General features: G+C 48.6%; 1 protein-coding gene across 1 annotated transcript; it reads left to right on the forward strand.

Annotated features, from left to right (window-relative positions):
- Positions 1 to 2,333: 2,333 nt before the first annotated feature.
- LOC123105951 (peroxidase 5) lies at positions 2,334 to 6,779 on the forward strand. The gene is made up of 4 exons (XM_044528137.1): positions 2,334 to 2,804; positions 3,416 to 3,604; positions 5,780 to 5,945; positions 6,036 to 6,779. Exons 1-4 carry the CDS (start codon positions 2,568 to 2,570, stop codon positions 6,437 to 6,439), a joined length of 996 nt encoding a protein of 331 aa, XP_044384072.1. The 5' UTR covers positions 2,334 to 2,567; the 3' UTR covers positions 6,440 to 6,779.
- The last annotated feature ends 10,056 nt before the right edge of the window (positions 6,780 to 16,835 follow it).

The raw sequence follows: 16,835 nt of genomic DNA on the forward strand, positions 1-16,835 counted from the left end.
CAGTGACGTCAGCAAGTCAACGGCGTTGTCCAGGTCAAATCTGACATGTGGGGGCCAAAGGTCAGTGACTAGTGCTGGATAGTGACACTGACGTGTGGGCCCAGTCAACGGACACGTCAGCCCAGTCAACTCTGACTGGTGGGTCCCGCGTGATTATAAACTAATCTAAACAGAAATAAATCCTAGATTATCTAGGGCGTGGGGCCCAGATGTCAGTGAGCTAGGTGGGTTGGTTAGGGCGTCATTAGTGGCTAATGACAGCGCCACGTCACTGGCCACCGGAGTTCGGCCGGCGGCGACCCGAAACGCGGCGGATGTTCGCCGGGGCTGCGCTACAGACGACGGCTGGGCAAGAGAAGGGCACAGGGAGGAGGCCCTCACTCGCGCGCATCTAGTGGTGGTGGAGGCCGGGTCTATCGTGGCCGGAGCCAACGACGGCGAGCTCCAAGACGGCGGCCGGAGTTCGACCACATGCGGGGTTGGGGCTGCGGCGCGCTAGGGGAGGAGCTGATGGTCCAGATGGCATCCGCGGGCCACCAGAAGCACGCTGGTGCCACGGGTTCGAGCAGAGGGGCTCAGGTCAGGAGAGCTACGCGGCCATGGCGGACGGCGGTGCTCGGGAATGTGGGCGGGGGTGCTACGGCACGGGAACGAGCAAAACGAAGGAGGGGAAACGGAGTGGAGCTCACGTGGATCCCGTAGAGGTGGACGGCGAGCTCGGGGAAGGCCGAACGGCGACGAATTTGACGACGGCGATCCTCGGCGGCCGGCGATGGAAACGGCGATGCCGGCGACGTTGTGGCGCGTCCGTAGTTCCATGGCTTGGTGGAGAGGATGAGGAAGGCGCGGCGGTTCTTCTGGAAGCATCGGCGAGGCGAGGGGTGGACATTGGCCGGGGTGGAGCTCGTCGGTGCTCTCGGGTGCTCGTGGTCGATCGCGAGAGAGAGAGAGCAGAGGAGGAGGGGGGGTCCAGAGCGAGGGGGGGGATCAGGGGAAGTGTCGTGGCATCGCGGAGGAAGTCCAGGGCGATGAGGGGGCAGCAGGAGGTGGCCAGGGGAAACAGGAGGTGGCCGGGGTGGCGTCGGCGCTCGCCACCGAGCAGCTTCGGGGCGAGGGGGAGGAAGACGATAGAGAGGAGGAGGTGGGCTGGGCCGGCTTTTGCAGCAGGCCGCACAGGTGAGTGGGCCTCAGGTAAGCGTCAGGTAAGTTCCTTCTCTCTTTTTTAATTTTTCTGTTCTGTTTGTTTTATTAATTTATTTTGCCACTGTTTTGAATTTAAAATAATTCAAACAATGCCAAAAGCTCGTCTGAATATTTTTATTTTGCTAGATGGACTTTTCCAAAAGCTCATAAAATATTTCAGGGGTATTTGAAATTATATTCTAGTTATATGAATATAATTCAAATTCAAATAGCTAATGATTTAAATTCAAAGTCCCAAAAATAAATCCTTAAAAATGTTCAATATTTTTGGTTTGGATCAAAACCCTTGCCAAAAATATTAAACATCCAAGAAGAGCATTTTGGAACAATGAATGTGCTTTTAGGGTTTTTGCCCTTCTTTTATTTAGGGTTTTGAGGCTTCTAAATTTCCCCAGTTCAAGTTTCAGAAATTTAAACATGATGCAAACGCTAGGCAGCACCAGAAGCTAGGGATGTGACACTAACTATCTAGGACACAGTACATCGGACGGAGGACACTGGTCAAGATCAGATCAGTCGATAACCGTAAGGCTGTACTGGATCGCATTAAGTTACCACCGAATGTTCGTTGTGATGGACACACAAATCGCATAGGCTCCTAGTAGCAAATATCCCGTTTTTGGCATCAGATGCCGATGTAGCGGAACAAAAACTACTGGGGCGAGCGTGATAGAGCAGAGAGGAAACTTCCAATCTACATAAAGAAGAAGAGACCATTGATCGACTAATCATCTGCGGCGCCAGCTTGGCGCAACGTACCCTCTTGTGTCACATGCCAGGTCTCGCCACATTAGCCCACTGCTCACCACTGCAGTCACACTGACACTGCCCGACCGAATTGTCCCTCCCTCGATCCATCCATGATCCATCCCCAGTAAATCAATCTATGGCACGCGGCAGACCAAATCAAAACTCAAAAGGTAAAAAGAATTTCACTGATGAACGAATGGATGGATCTTTGTGTCATGGATCACATCGATCAAAGTTAATTTTATCGCCTCAATGATAGCTCAAAAAGTTTGGGCCCGGGTCCCTCTCTTCCGCTAACCTAGTTGTACACCACATGGCTCGTGCCACCCTGCCTCGCCTCGCCTCGCCTCACCCGCCCGCCCGCCTACAAAACCAGCCTCCGCTCCCACCTGGGCTCGCACCGGTTTCTCCTCGTCTTCATCCTTAGCCCGGAAGATATCACCGCCCATCGCATAGATAGATAGCGCCACCGGAAAGTTGCTGCTGCTGCTGCCGCTGCTATCTCTTGCGGCCTCTAGCGGCGTCGAGGATTAATTGCCGCCGGCTTAAGGAAGCAAGACCTGAATTGGTTGCCCGGCCGGCCATCCAGGGAGCTAGGCCAGGGATATACATACATGGAGGCGCCGGCGGCCAGAGGAGGAGCGCGAATGCGGCTGCGGGCTGTGGCGGCGGTGGTGGTGCTGGCGATGGTGGCGGCGACGGGGAGGGCGCAGCTGCAGGTCGGGTACTACGACACGCTGTGCCCGGCGGCGGAGATCATCGTGCAGCAGGAGGTCAGCAAGGGCGTGTCCGGCAGCCCCGGCACCGCCGCCGGCCTCCTCCGGCTCCACTTCCACGACTGCTTCGTCAGGGTACGTACTAGTACTACATCGCAATTCGATACCTCCAGCCCTGCTAGCTAGCTAGCTCCGATTCCCTTCCATGGACAGACAAGAGCTCGGTTCTCTTCTTGCTTGGCGTGAGATCGAGGTCAGACTTCAGAGGTAGGAGTAGATTGAGAAGTAGAGATGCGGTGAGTGATCCAATGCGGCGATGTCACCGGTGTCCTTGGCTCGCATGTGGAGGAGCCTGCTGAATGTCCTCTTTTGCCGTGCGCCGTGCTCTGCGCTGGCAGTTTCTTCCTCTTTTATTTACAGCGAGGAGCAAGTGGTAGATCGGGTGCTGGAAGCCCAGAATGGTGGCGCTCTGACAGGCCGTTGCCATACGAGCACAAGAGTCCATCCTTTGCTCTGCTCTGTTTTTTTTGTCTTGTTTCTTGGCAAAATTGGATAGAGCCTCGACGCTAACCCCCAACCGCTCGAGCGTGACGCGTTGGGAGCGATGCTTGACAGTGCATGCTCGGTTGCTTTCATTCATGGGCCTGGCCGGCATGATATCACCTACTCCTACTCGATCGAGCATCACTAACGGCAGATGAATTTAGGCATAATAATTGATGTGTTGTTCGTGGTGCATGATGCAGGGCTGCGACGGGTCGGTGCTGCTGGACTCGACGGCGGGCAACCAGGCGGAGAAGGACGCGCCCCCCAACTCGAGCCTGCGCGGGTTCGAGGTGATCGACGCGGCCAAGACGCGGCTGGAGCAGGCCTGCTACGGCGTCGTCTCCTGCGCCGACGTGCTCGCCTTCGCCGCCAGAGACGCCCTCGCCCTGGTACGTTGCGTTCGGTTGCTTTCCTGCTGGAGGTCACTGTGTGTGTGTGTCAGGAGTTTCTATGAGTTCGTTCGGTCGATCGCCGGCCGGTGGGGTCGGAGGAATGTGGTGTCGGAATATGGAAGCATGTGGCGCGGGCCTCGACCGATCTCCGATCAAGCCTTTTACCGATGCCCACCGCACCATGCGTACCACCTTTGCTGCGTATCTTTCTCGAAAAGCAAGCAACCAGGACATGAAAGGAACCGACCGCCTTTTGTTTCTCTCCTTTCCTTTCCACCCGAAGGCCGCACTAGCGCCAGTAATCCTAGTCCTATACTAGTCCTACGTCTACGTCTACGTGCCTGCCAACCTGCACCCAACGTCCAACGATGCCGAGAATGGCACTGCTTCCGCCGCACCGCACGAACGTACAGGCCGCCGAGGGGAGGGCCCTACGCTCTGCAGGTGCAGGCCCGTTGCTTTGGGCGCACGCATTACGTTACGTTACGGTGGCCGTCCGTGTGTGCTGATCAAGGGTCGCATGTCCGTGTCACGCCTCGCTGCCAGGTTGTAGTTATTATTATTATTTTTGAAATGGATGCCAGGTTGTAGTTATGGTGGGAAAGGGAGAGAGTAGAGAACTCTGGTCGCTTTCCCCGAGTTTTTCTTCTTGCCGGACGTGGCCGGACCGCCGGAGGAGGCGCCATGATCCAGGCTGTCCGCGTGGCCATCGTGCCTGCGGGGTTCCATTCATTCATCGGAGGGAAAAAATATATAGCATAGAAAGTTTTACTTTGAGGCCTCCATTGGTTTAAAGGAATTTCATAGGAATTTTAGAGGATAGGATTTTTTCCTTCAAAGCCCTTTGGTTCATAGGAATGAATTCCCATTTCTACATAAGATTGGTTCATATCCTTCACATTTCATAGGAAAATAAAAATGAGTCTAGACTCAATGAAAAAATTCTTTTGGTGTCAATCAATTGACATCTCGTTTCCTATTCATACTCATAGGATTCAAAATACATGTCATTTATTTCCAACAAAATTCCTATCCTATGAACCAAAAGAGGCCTTACTGGTAGTAGTAGAAGATGGGTTCGCGTAGTCATTCCCGAGCTTAATTTGCTCCGGTCTCGATGCAAGGAAGATCGCCAAGTGCATCCCGTCGCAGGGTGGTGGGGGAGAAGTTCAAATACCCAAGCGATCTGCCGCTCTTTCCCGATGCAAGCCTTTAATTAGTTCCTCAGTTAGTTACGCGCAGACAACGGTACAATCCGTTGGTAGGTTATCCAAGAGTACTGCTGGTAGGAACAGTGATGTGCTCTGGTTGGAGTATTTGTTGTTCAGCAGTTAATGTGCCGTGGGTTGTGCTGGGGATTACGTTTGGGTGGTGGAGGGCCAGTCATACGACCGTTGCAGCTCTGGCCTTTGTGTTACTCTTTCATTTGACTGACGACGATCGAGTTTCTCAACTGGTGGGCTAAAAACTGCTTGACGATCTCAAGTACTGCACCGCTGCGTGCGTGAGTGTGACTGACTGACAGTGAAGCTGTGTAGTACATTCAGAGCTGGGCACAGCACATGAGGCTAGCTAACAACCTTGTTGACACGAAAAAGACGCGTACCAGCAGACCGGCGGTTCGGGCTCCGTCATCGTTCGTGTCAATCGGCCGCGATAATCAGAGAAGCAGGGGATCTTGCTCACCGAGCGGCGCACGCTAGGGTGCGGGGTGCGTTGGTGGCCGGGCCGACTAGTTTACGTGGATCCGTCTCACGCCCTCCCCATGTGGCCGGCACATGCCATGATTTCTGTCGCTCTTCCTCTCCTCCTCCACTTGGATAGATGGCATGGAGCCCCCCATGCCGCGCCGTCGTCCCCCGCCCCGCCCCGGCCCGGCTCACCAACCATGCCCATGTGACGCGTCTCCATCCGTCCTTAGCCCGTGGTTTCTAGCGACTAGAGAAGAAGGGCGGATGCAGATGAAGCAACACCTCAGTGTACTGTTGCCATCCTTAAACTGTACATGTCTCTGTCGATCGCCGTGTATCGGATGAGGATCGCTGGATCGACGGGCACTGCTAACTGACCCATGCAATCATGCAGGAGTGGTTAAAACTTAAAAATGGCGTGCCAGTTTTTTGTTTTACCAGAACGGAAATGGACTGACGATGTGTGCAAATGTGTGTGCAGGTCGGAGGTAACTCGTACCAGGTGCCGGCGGGGCGGCGAGACGGCAACGTCTCGGTGGCGGGGGAGACCAACGGGAACCTGCCGCCGCCGACCGCCAACGTGAACCAGCTCAACCAGATCTTCGGCTCCAAGGGCCTCACCCAGGCCCAGATGGTCGCGCTCTCAGGTACGTACGTGGTCACCACCCCAACCTCGTGCGCCGACGGCCCGAGAGAGAAGAGGTTTTGCTGAACGAATGAACGAATTTGATGTGCAGGTGCGCACACGGTGGGGATGGCGCAGTGCAGCTCCTTCAGCAGCCGGCTCTACTCGTACGGGACCAGCGGGGGCAAGGACCCCAGCATGGACCCGAGCTACCTGGCGACGCTGAGCACGCAGTGCCCGCAGTCCGGCGCCAGCCAGCCCGTGGCCATGGACCCCGTCACCCCCAACACCTTCGACACCAACTACTACGCCAACGTCGCCGCCAACCGCGGCCTGCTCTCCTCCGACCAGGCGCTGCTCGCCGACAACGGCACCGCCGCGCAGGTCCTCGGCTACACCTCCAGCCCCGGCACCTTCCAGACCGACTTCGCCAGCGCCATGGTCGCCATGGGCGCCATCGGCGTGCTCACCGGCAACCAAGGCACCATCAGGACCAACTGCAGGGTCGTCGGCTGAGCTCGTCGATCAACCACCTGAACTGAATTTGGTTCTGGTATAGAGTGTAAGAAGCTGTTTGATCATTCCTTTGGTCGATCTGTACTAGCTAGCTAGCTTAGCTTAGCCCCACCCTCCTCTCTCTTCCTCTGCTTCATCTTGCAGCATACTTTCTTTCTCTGCTTTTGTATTCTCTTAATTAGCCTCTGTATGTATGTATTACTGTCTAGCGACTGGACCAAGAACTGTATGTAATGACATGATCACAGCATGATTGGGTTGGGTACCAATGTACCAATATACAGTACAGTGCTTAATAAAAAGCTACTACAGACAGACAGACAGACATGTGTTCCTACCAGCGCCACTTCTCTCTGATTTCTTTTTGTCACAGTCACTTGTGCCTGACATTAGTAGCGAGACGTGCGTCGATGCAGGGGCGTACCGTGGGCCGAGGAAGCTGTAGGAGATACGAGACCTCATGTCTGCCGATAGCTTCTGCGGCTAGTTTACAGAAACTTCTGCAGATAGTCGAGATAGCACACAAGCCAGATTTTAAAATTCTCTCTCTCAAAAAACAGGCAGATTTTTAAAAGAAATCTGAAGTGTCAACCACTGTTTCTGTTTTCTATTTAGTGAGCATTTATTTAGAAAACAATTTACAAACAACTTTGTAAATTTTATAAAAAAAATGTCATATCTTCAAAAGTAAATTTAAGAAATAATTATTCACTTAAGTAAACAAGGTTCTTGGAATCTATTTTCAGAAATCTAAAAAATATCGTGGTGGGCATGTGTCCTCGGGCTTCGCTGTTACCAAGAAGTTTGCTCCAACGTCGGACCGAAACTTGGGAGGTAGTCCAGAAGCGGATGCAGATTGTGGTCTGCATCGACGACATCTAGAAGAACGGAAGGTGTGTTGGGCTCGTGGTTCATGGATGGCAGGTATGGTTTCGTCCTTCGGCGTCTTAGTCGTGGTGGGGTGTCAGATCTGGAGTTCAATGGCGTGTCGGGGGTGTTGCTCCGGTCTGATTCGTTGCTTCACTTTTGGTGAGTCACCTTGGAGATTCGCAAACTGAATATTAGTGATGCAGTCGCGTCGAGCTCGGGTGAGGAGGTGATTCATCGTTCTTTTCTTTAATGGTTGTTGTGGTGGTGCCGGAGGCAGGTGACGGGCATTGGTGTCAAGCTCAGAGATATTTTGTTATCTTTTTAATTTTGTCATGTCAGTATTTACGTGACTTATACTTTGATCTTTATGATATGAGGATACACTTGAGGGAATGGCAAATTTTTGCTGGAGTCGTAGCCGCGGCTTGTAGTGATGAGCAGGGTTAGAAGAAAGGGTTTGTCTAGGTCTCAGTCGACTGAGATTTCGCGAAATCTCAGTCGGCTGACGTCACCTTTTTTTTCCTTTATTGTCCAGCCCATACCATGTCACCTCTGGTTGCTTTCTGGGCTGCCTTGTTTGTCTTTGCTTTGTGTGTTTTTGAGCTGAGTTGGGCCAGAGATTGGGCAGTATTTTTGTTCCGTGCTGCTGCTCCATTACTACGTGTGGTGCACCGGCCGGATGTATTAGCTTGTTGTTCGTGCAAAAAAAATTAACATGCAGTTACTATCAATTTTGTCCAGTTTTACTTTTCATTTTTCTCCTTCCATTCTTATTTATACTATTTTTGCTTCTAGAAAATGTAAGCATTAGTCATGATTTTTTTTAAGAAATATGTTCATGCATTTTCACAAATATTAATCATGTATTTTAAAAAAATTAGAGTGCCATTAGAAAATGTACAATACTGTTTAAAAATATTCATCATGAAATTAGAAAAATGTTTAGCATTATTTAATGATGGTTTTACCTTGCATTTTTTCTTAGATTGGGTCTCATCTATTTGTAATTTTGTTATCATCAGCAAATTGACAATGGTACTACTAACAAAATAAGAGAGCCAATCATATTCAGTTACACACGCGATGCAGAGGTGCAACTAGATTGGTGTGTCACGTTTAAAAAAATAAATAAAAACACCTCTTTTTAGAGAAACAGAAAATAAAAATAAAAAGGTATTAAATAAGAAAAACAAAGTAGATAATGGGGTGTGGATACGGTCCAGTCGATTGAGATTTAAATAAGTCTTAATCAGCAGGCATCAGGGCAACATGCAGGTGTAGTCTGAGATGACATTTGCAATTGTAGGCCTAGGTGTGACACTTGCAGTTGCATTTCTAGTGTTGGACATGCAACTGGCCCACTCCCTCTCCCGTCGCCCCCTCCAACAAAACAAAGGTCTAGTTGCACCCATGTTGGGGGACATGCAATTACGGTCAGGTGCGGCGCTTGCAGTTGCGGGGCTGTTGTCGAGCTTGCAACTGACATGCCCCCTCTCCTGGCATCCCTTCTGACAGAACAAAAAAGTCCAGTTGCCGTCGGGTTAAAAGACATGCAGTTGCGGTTGAATGCGGCACTTACAGTTGTGGGGCTGTTGTCGGGCTTGCAACTGACATGCCCCCTCTCCTGGCATCCCTTCTGACAGAACAAAAAAGTCCAGTTGCCGTCGGGTTAAAAGACATGCAGTTGCGGTTGAATGCGGCACTTACAGTTGTGGGGCTGTTGTCGGGCTTGCAACTGGCCCACCCCCTCTCCGGCACCCCCTTCGACAAAACAAAAGTCGAGTTGCAACCGTGTTGGGGGACATGCAGTTGCGGTCGGGTGCAGCACTTGCAGTTGTGGGGCTGTTGTCGGGCTTGCAAATGGTCGGCTCCTCCCCCGACGCCCCCTCCGACAAAACAGAAATCGAGTTGCAACCATGTTGGGGGACATGCAGTTACGGGGCTGTTGTCGAACTTGCAACTGGTTCGCCCCCTCTCCCGGCGACCCCTCTGACAAAACAAAAGTAGAGTTGCAACCATGTTGGGGGACATGCAGTTGCGGTCGGGTGCGACACTTGCAGTTGTGGTGCTGTTGTCGGGCTTGCAACTGGCCCGCCCCCTCTCCTGGCGCCCCCTCTGACAAAACAAAAGTCGAGTTGCAACCATGTTGGGGGACATGCAGTTGTGGGGCTGTTGTCGAGATTGCAACTGGCCCGCCCCCTCTCTCGGTGCCCCCTCTGACAAAACAAAAGTCGAGTTACAACCATGTTGGGGACATGCAGTTGCGGGGCTGTTGTCGGGCTTGCAACTGGTCCGCCCCCTCTCTCGGCGCCTCCTCTGACATAACAAAAAAGTCCAGTTGCGGCCGGGTTAGAAGACATGCACTTGCGGCCGGGTGCAAGAAAAAATATATGCTAATATTCTTTTACGCATAAACAAGAAAAAAATAAAAATGCCGGTCCTATACAAAACAAAAGCCATGGTTTAAAAACCTGCTAACAACCAACATACCCACTAACATTTATGTCTACATGGTTCGAAAATCCCTAGTCATAGAAGAAAAAAGCATTTCCTACCTTATGCAAGCATAAAAAATCAAAATCCTTACATAAATAAATTCACAAATAGAGATCTGGCATAAAAGAGGGGAAAACAGAAGAAAAAATGCAACTGAAGAACCCCAAGGGACGAAGACCCCCTCCCCTGAGACAAGTACTCCGCGGTAGATATGGTGTGTACATGGCAATTGAAAAGTCCAACAAAAACAATGAAAAACGCCTCTCACAACCAGCACATCGCGCATCAATACCGAACACGAGAAAAGTAAAGAAAGAAGAAGCGGGCGCTAAACAAGTCGGGGTAACACTAGACAAGCAGTGTTGCATGAATCTTACGAAAACAGTGATCTAACGGCCATATATGTGTACCGGGACTTCGGTTAAACTCAATCGACTAAATTTTAGCAATCCAGGTAATAAAATTTAAACTATCACAACCAACATTTACTTACAAAGCATCTGATGGATGTGCAACTGAAAATGATTAACAAAAAATTGGTAGGAAATTTCATTGCTAAAATAGGGCTGCTAGAAATTTGGAAAATATGCTAAAATCAAATAGAATAAAACACAACATTAATAAGCAAGGACAAAAGGAAAAAATTAAATGAAATAAACAAAAAAAAATGAAATGGGATAAGAAAATAATAAGTAAAAATAAATAAGAGAAAAGTTAAATACTTATAAAAAGTAAATGAAAAGTAAAACAATAAAAAGAAGAAAATGTAAAGAACAAAAGAAAAATTTCTTTTGGGAAGAAGAGAAGCCACCGTGACTTCCTCTCCTACAGGCAAAACTCACTTGTGTAGGGTGAGAAAAAGAAACAAGACAAAGTACTTTTCTTGTAGGCTGACAAAAATAACTAAAAAAACACACTCGGGAAAGTTGGGCTGCACAGCAAAGCGAACAAGGCCCAGAAGAAAAATAAAAGAAAGGCTCTCTCATCTCCACCGGCCCGTGCAGCGACAAAGAAAAGAGCTGATTCGAGCCAACGTACACGTACACACGGATTGTCATCGACTGAGACTTCGCCAAATATCAGTCGACTGATATTTAGTGTAGCCGTAGAAGAAAACAGTTTACAATGCTTCATCCTAATTGTTTTTATTAAATGAGTGTGTACCCAAAATCTTTGTCATCCAATGCTCTGTTCAAATCTTTGCTATCTTTGTCAAAATCACTACCTTTGAATTAAATGAGTACATACAACTCTTTACTCCTGGCATATACACAAGCACGCTATATTGTGATCTCACTGCCAATTAAATGAAATCTGCCCTGATCCCCAATCAAACCACAAGTGACTTTGATTCCCGGGGGAGGGTCGCTGCGTGCTCCTCGTCCACGTCCACCACGTTATACACAACGTTGAAGTGTTTTTTCTACAGGGAGAGGCCTCTGATCTGTTCATGCCCACTATTTTAATTACAAATGTTCTTGAATGTGAAAAAAATACTCTTTCAATACATACAGACTTCATGAATTTTAAAAAATTGGTGTGTAATTAAAAAAATATTTGCGTTTATTAAAAAATGTTTGTGTATTTTTTAGAAAGTTTTCCAAAAAACTGTTTGATTCTTCTAAAAAATCGCAGAATTTATTTATTTTCTTGAATTTTTAAAAGGTTTCACATTTTCAATTGAATGTTTGCATTCTTTAAATTTTCATGTATTTACAAAATGTTTGAATATTTTAAAAGGTGTTCACCCATTTTCTTAAATGTCCATCCAATTTAAAAAGTGTTATCATTTTTTAATATTTTCCACTCGTTTATTAAAAAGTAACTCACGAAGATAATTTTTTATGAAGTTTTCAAAAGTGTATGCGCCTTTTAAAACTTTTACACATTTACAATTATAAATATTAATATATTATTATGAAAAGAATTTTATATTATTTTTTAAAAGATCTTTGTAAAAATATAAAAAGCAAGAAAAAGAACCGAAAGGAAAAATTAATAGAAAAAGGGAAATGCAATCGAAAGAGGGGACAAACAGAAAACAAAAAACAAAAGGCTAAAAAATACAGAAAATTGGTTCCAGGTAAAATCCCCCCCCCCCCCCCCCCCAGCTGGTGGTTGTGAAAAAATTGACAGAAACTCACACCAACGTGCCCCCCATACTGGGCCAGTCCATGTCATGCAGTAGTGGGGGACACAATTGCTTTTGACCACGATAGGCAACATTTAGCAGTTGCTCACAACAACCGCACCACGGTTTAAACTAGTTGCTAATGCCTTCATATTGAGTGTTTAATCACTTGCCAATATAGATGAATGGTCGGTAGTGTGAGTGGTGTGCATTAGTTGGACTTCATCATTGCAAGCAAACTACTTGGGTGACTGTAAGAGGAAAAGGCTTGCATAGTATTAATATGCCATGTCACCCTATTCTCAACATGCATGTAGTATCTCTATTCCTAATGGACGGGTTGGTGAATTGTTTGCGCGGTTTATTTTCGCTGTTTTTTTCATCTCTCTTCCCACCACCCCTCCCATCCCTGGTCCGCGGTTTATTTTTGCTGGTTTTTTTCGTCTCTCCTTTCACCACCCCCTCCCACCCTGGTCCATCGGTTTATTTTTCTCTCCACTCTTTATTACAACCAGGACTTTCCTAATGTATAACAAATTATGGATCTAACTTTCTTAAATTATGCAAATCAATCGATTCCTTTTATTGGTTCAATTTGTCTTAGGAAACAAATAACAGATTTTCAGGAAACAAGTAATACATTTTAATCTAACTTCCTTAAATTATTCAAATCAATCGATTTCTTTTATTGGTTCAATTTATCTTAGGGAACAAATAAAGGATTTTCAGGAAACAAATAATACATTTTAATCTAACTTCCTTAAATTATGCAAATCAATCGATTCCTTTTATTGGTTCAATTTATCTTAGGAAACAAATAACAGATTTTCAGGAAACAAATCATACATTTTAATCTAACTTCCTTAAATTATGCAAATCAATCGATTCCTTTTATTGGTCCAATTTGTCTTAGGAAACAAATAACAGATTTTCAGGAAACAAATAATACATTTTAATCTAACTTCCTTAAATTATACAATCAATAGGTTCCTTTTATTGATTCAATTTGTCTTAGGAAACAAATAATACAGTTTAATCTAACTTTCCTAACTTATCTAAATCGATCGATTTCTCTTATTAGTGAAATTTGTTTTAGGAAACAAATAACAGGCATGTCACAACTTTCCTCCCAATAAATAGTTTCTTAACATTTGCAAACTTTCCTAGTTAGACACTGTTGGAAATATGCCCTAGAGGCAATAATAAAATGATTATTATATTTTCTTGTTCATGATAATTGTCTATTATTCATGCTATAATTGTATTATCCGGAAATCATAATACATGTGTGAATACATAGACCACAATGTGTCCCTAGTGAGCCTCTAGTTGACTAGCTCGTTGATCAACAGATAGTCATGGTTTCCTGGCTATGGACATGGGGATGTCATTGATAACGGGATCACATCATTAGGAGAATGATGTGATGGACAAGACCCAAACCTAAGCATAACACAAAGATCGTGTAGTTCGTTTGTTGTAGCTTTTCTGGATGTCAAGTATCATTTCCTTAGACCATGAGATTGTGTAACTCCCAGATACCGTAGGAATGCCTTGTGTGTGTCAAACTTCACAACGTAACTGGGTGACTATAAAGGTACATTACAGGTATCTCCGAAAGTGTCTATTGGGTTGGCACGAATCGAGACTGGGATTTGTCACTCCGTATGACGGAGAGGTATCTCTGGGCCCACTCGGTAATGCATCATCATAATGAGCTCAATGTGATCAAGTGGTTGATCACGGGATCATGCATTACGGTACGAGTAAAGTGACTTGCCGGTAACGAGACTGAACAAGGTATTGGGATAGCGACGATCGAGTCTCGGGCAAGTAACGTACCGATTGACAAAGGGAATTGAGTACGGGATTGATTAGGTCATCGACATCGTGGTTCATCCGATGAGATCATCGAGGAGCATGTGGGAGCCAACATGGGTATCCAGATCCCGCTGTTGGTTATTGACCAGAGAATCGTCTCGATCATGTCTGCTTGTTTCCCGAACCCGTAGGGTCTACACACTTAAGGTTCGATGACGCTAGGGTTGTATGGATATGAGTATGCAGTAATCCGAAAGTTGTTCGGAGTCCCGGATGAGATCCTGGACATCACGAGGAGTTCCAGAATTGTCCGGAGGTGAAGAATTATATATAGGAAGTGTAGTTTCGGCCATCGGGAAAGTTTCGGGGTCACCGGTATTGTACCGGGACCACCGGATGGGTCCCGGGGGTCCACCGGGTGGGGCTACCCATCCCGGAGGGCCCCATGGGCTGAAGTGGGGAGGGGAACCAGCCCATAGTGGGCTGGTGCGCCCCCCCCTTGGGCCCCCCATGCGCCTAGGGTTGGGAACCCTAGAGGAGGGGGCGCCTCCACTTGCCTTGGGGGCTACTCCACCCCCTTGGCCGCCGCCCCCCTAGGAGATCCCATCTCCTAGGGCTGGCACACCCCCCTAGTGGGCCTATATAAAGGGGGGGAGGGAGGGCAGCCGCACCTCAAGCCTTGGCGCCTTCCTCTCCCCTGCTACACCTCTCCCTCTCGCAGAAGCTCGGCGAAGCCCTGCTGCGATCACTGCTGCATCCACCACCACGCCGTCGTGCTGCTGGATCTTCATCAACCTCTCCTCCCCCCTTGCTGGATCAAGAAGGAGGAGACGTCTTCCCAACCGTACGTGTGTTGAACGCGGAGGTGCCGTCCGTTCGGCGCTTGGTCATCGGTGATTTGGATCACGGCGAGTACGACTCCATCATCCCCGTTCTCTTGAACGCTTCTGCACGCGATCTACAAGGGTATGTAGATGCACTCTCCTCTCGTTGCTAGTTGACTCCATAGATTGATCTTGGTGAAACGTAGGATTTTTTTTTGTTTTCTGCAACGTTCTCCAACAGACACGTCACAAACGGGTAGGTACTAATATCACGCTACCAAACAATAAAACCCCATTTGCATTTAAATCAGTTCAAAAATCATAACTTTCCTCAATTTTTACCTTTTCTTGATAACAACCAATAATTCCTATGTTTTCCACCTATTGAAGGAAATCACCCCTCCATCAATATTAGCATTTTTTTTGAATTGAGATCTTCGGGTTATGATTTTTTTGCGGTTCTTTCCAATTGTGACCTCTCCTTCCACTCCGGCTCCTTCTCGCATAAACACCTCCACCATAGCCAGGTGACACCGGCCAGACCTCTTGCCTCTCCATACCTTCTCCGCCGCCTCCTTCTCATACTCCATTAACAATCCCTCCGCCACATTTGTCCACGGCGGCGTCGAGAGCATGGCGCAGCAGCGTACCAGCGGTAGAGCAGCGCATAGCAGCAGGAAGCAACACGCAGCAGGCGAGGTGAGCGGCCAATGGTGGAGGGCAGAGATGCGGCCGGCGTGGCTGAGGGGGCGGCTGGCAGAAGATGGCCACGACTGGAGGTGGCGCGAGGCAGGGGCGCGATAACGGGGTGAGCGAAGGGATAGGCGGCAACAGACGGGGCGAGCGCAGCCAGCGAGAGTGTGGTGCACAGCCAGGGTGTGTGTGGTGCGGGGCATAGTGGTGCGGTGGCTGCGACGAGCGCGAAGGCAGCGGCGGGCGCGACCAACACAGTGTAGCATGGGCGTGGGCATGAAGAGGGAGTGGCCCCGCGGGCGCGGAAGAAGAGCGGCAGGCTCGGGCATGGGCGTGCATAGTTGCGGCATGTGCCACAGGGGCAATCCGAGTAGCTCGGTGGCTACCCCTGCAATGGCCATGGCGGACGGCGGTTCTCGGCCACGGCGAAATACCTAACGAGAGCAAACAAGAGGGGAAACATGGGAAAGGCAAGAGGAGATCATGGTGGTGTCAATGGCGCCCTAGGGGAAGACATGGGAGCTCGGGGCGGCGCGGATCGAACGGCAATGTCGCGGTGGCCCAAGGTTGGGGAAGATGGCATCGACGTCGATGTGGGGGTGCTGGACTTGATCTCGTTGGCGCAGACGAAGTAGCGAAGGCGTTCAGAGCTCCTCGACAAGCTCTTAGCCTGTAGGGAGGGCAGTGGCCATGTGGACGGGGTCGGTCATGGTGGCCGTGGCGTCTGACTTCGTCCAGATCGACGGGATCGAGCGAGTGAGGAGGAGAAGTGGATTTGGGAGGGGGCGTCGAGGATGAGTGAGGCCATGGGGGCAGGGAAGGAAGGGTGTCACCCTTATCCATTCCCCTTCGATGCCAGCGAGGTGGTCGGGCGGGAGCCCGATTCTATAGCGACGCGGCTCGGGGAACACGAGAAGACGACCACGCGGCTGGACCGCTGAGCCGGTTCAGTGGCAAGGCACGAGGGGCAGGCCGAATCCCCTTTTACATCGTCCTTTTGGTTTTTCAATGTATTTTAATCTATTTCTCCTTTTTAACACCGTTTACTATTTATTTTTATCAACTAAATGATCTCTACTTCTAATATCTCAGTTGGTAGTCTCCGTTCCGGGTTTATTTTCGTCCCACCTCTCGAGTGAGGGAGAGGGGGAGAGAGAGTGAGGAAGAGGGAGGAAGAGGGTGTGTGTGTGAGAATTTGATGGTAAAAAAGGTCGTCAATGTCACTTAATATGTATGAGAATATTAAATGTAATATTAACATAATTGATATTGAACTTTTAAAGTTAATGTGGCCCCGTTGCAACGCACGGGCGTTCTTCCAGTGTCATGATAAGGTGTGAGTTTAGGACTATGCTACTAATATGCTATTGATATGCAACCCAATAGGATAGCCATATGATCCTTACCCCGCTCCTTGCGAGCAATCTGTGGTCACATTGCTTCGCTCTGTTATGACAGTATGAGGTGAAAACGCACATTAGTTATGAAAAGTTGATATTTTTTCTGGCGACTATTTAACACCAACTGAATGAATTACCATCTGGAGGGGGGAGGGGGGGGG

Source organism: Triticum aestivum, chromosome 5A (genome assembly GCF_018294505.1).
Source record: "Triticum aestivum cultivar Chinese Spring chromosome 5A, IWGSC CS RefSeq v2.1, whole genome shotgun sequence".
Classification (NCBI taxonomy): Eukaryota; Viridiplantae; Streptophyta; class Magnoliopsida; order Poales; family Poaceae; genus Triticum; species Triticum aestivum.

Bases quoted from the DNA above. Each gene is read 5' to 3' on its own strand.
- LOC123105951 (XM_044528137.1), top strand. From the start codon at position 2,568: ATGGAGGCGCCGGCGGCCAGAGGAGGAGCGCGAATGCGGCTGCGGGCT. The intron at 3,605-5,779 runs GTACGTTGCGTT...ATGTGTGTGCAG, and splicing joins CCAGAGACGCCCTCGCCCTG to GTCGGAGGTAACTCGTACCA. The intron at 5,946-6,035 runs GTACGTACGTGG...TTTGATGTGCAG, and splicing joins CCAGATGGTCGCGCTCTCAG to GTGCGCACACGGTGGGGATG.